Genomic DNA, 1930 nt, shown 5'->3' with positions numbered 1-1930 from the left:
GAAGATCCTGTCGCATTCCTTGCTAATTATCTACAAAATTATCTTCATCAACGCGATCCCATAGAGGCAAGCAATAGTGGCAAGACCAACTCGACAGCGCCAATTAGATCCAACTCGCCCTTGTTGCGACGCACGGGAATGGGTTCGGTGCAGGGTGTTTACAATGGTAACGGCGGCGATGAAGATCGCATAGAAGAGGATCATATACCGAACGTTGATGAGGAAGATGAAGAAGAAACGCACGCCAATCTCGATGACCGCGATGAACACGGACAAAGTATGCTGCATTTTGCTTGTGCACGTTCCCATCGACGCGGTGCGCTAATGCATCTAATCGAAGAATCAAATATCGATATAACATATCGCGATGAATTGTATCGAACGGCGCGTGATGTATCGCTGCAGGCAAATCAGCCATCGAATGCGAAAGATATCGATCNTGTGCACGTTCCCATCGACGCGGTGCGCTAATGCATCTAATCGAAGAATCGAATATCGATATAACATATCGCGATGAATTGTATCGAACGGCGCGTGATGTATCGCTGCAGGCAAATCAGCCATCGAATGCGAAAGATATCGATCGTTATGTGCTATCGTTGGCTGTGATTGGTAAGTGAGAGAGAGAGAGAGAGAGAGAGAGAGAGAGAGAGAGAGAAGGAGTNTCGATCGTTATGTGCTATCGTTGGCTGTGATTGGTAAGTGAGAGAGAGAGAGAGAAGGAGAGTGATAGATAGCGGAAGAGATATATTAATACATGCATATACCTTATCTCCACTGCAGGTGATGTTAAGCCTTTTGAGACACTCGCTGTAGAGGGCTACGATCATATAGTGGATGTTACCGATGACAATGAAGTGAGTATTGTCGACATAGCTGCCGAGCGCGGACATGAGGAGCTTGCTGATTTTCTACGCAATTTACGTACACTGGAGGTGAGTAAATGATATTGGTATTAATGTTACACTTCGAAAGCTGGCACTTATGCTTTCTTTCGCTTTTTAATACAAGGAACTGCGTGAGGAGTTGCATCAAATGATACGCGATGGCAATGTGGGACGTGCAAAGGAAATAGTTGCCGACCCTAATGGCAAATGGCTCTTGAAAGCCAAAAACTATTATGGTAAGACACTAGCTAGCTTTTTATTAGCTGACAAGTGCCGAAGAGATACATGTTTTTGTTTTTGTTTTGCTTTCGATCCACAAGGGCGCACTGCTCTGCATATAGCCGTTTTGAAGGAGAACGAGGAACTGGTGGAACACTTTGTGAGTCTGTGTTCAGAGTTGCTGAAAATTGGTGATAATGTAAGTTTCCTTTTTGAAAGAATAATTTTTTTTTGGCAATTTCTTTTTATGATACACAGCAAGTTTTTTACAGTATATGCAACAGTTTTTTTCTAATATTTTTTGGCAAATTTTTTATAAAAATATGGTTTATTCTTTAACAAAAACACGAAAATAGAATTCTTAAACTCTGTGCAAAACTCGCGAAAATTCAACAAATTTTCAACTTTTTTATCAGATTTATTAGATTTTTTTTATAGTTTTGCAGCCCATTAAATCCTAATAAATAAAAAACTGCAAGTTTGAAGTTAGTCAAAAATCGCATTGCTTTTTGAGATTTTTTTTTTGTTTTGTTGAAGGCGTTTTCCTTTTTTTCCATATTAAAGTATTTTCGAAAAAATTGTGTTTTGTATGGAAGAGACTGCGTGAAAATAATTGCCAAAAATTAAAGCTACTTAAAACTTTATTTTAATGAAATTGATTGGGCTACAAATCTGCATACTCAAAAAAATTCTAAAAAATTTGCTGAATTTTCGTGAGTTTTGCACAAATATTAGAAAAAAAATTGTTGCATATATTGTCAAAAATTTGCTGTGCCAATACTTTTTGCCGGCAGTGTACATATGTATATACATACGTTCATCCA

At 38.7% G+C, this 1930-nt stretch overlaps 1 protein-coding gene across 1 annotated transcript; it reads left to right on the top strand.

The window, feature by feature from the left end:
* Positions 1-3: 3 nt before the first annotated feature.
* LOC108356001 (uncharacterized) lies at positions 4-1305 on the top strand (the record flags this gene model as incomplete). Its single annotated transcript, XM_017607131.1, has 5 exons — positions 4-405; positions 552-612; positions 784-935; positions 1012-1123; positions 1208-1305. Coding segments are annotated over 5 exons (825 nt in total), but the record flags the coding sequence as incomplete, so codon positions are not given.
* Between the last annotated feature and the right edge of the window lie 625 nt (positions 1306-1930).

The sequence above is a fragment of the Rhagoletis zephyria genome, unplaced genomic scaffold (genome assembly GCF_001687245.7).
Source record: "Rhagoletis zephyria isolate East Lansing unplaced genomic scaffold, Rhagoletis_zephyria_1.1 Rzeph_scaffold_52891, whole genome shotgun sequence".
NCBI classification, from domain to species: Eukaryota; Metazoa; Arthropoda; class Insecta; order Diptera; family Tephritidae; genus Rhagoletis; species Rhagoletis zephyria.
This window is presented reverse-complemented; position numbering and strand designations above follow the sequence as displayed.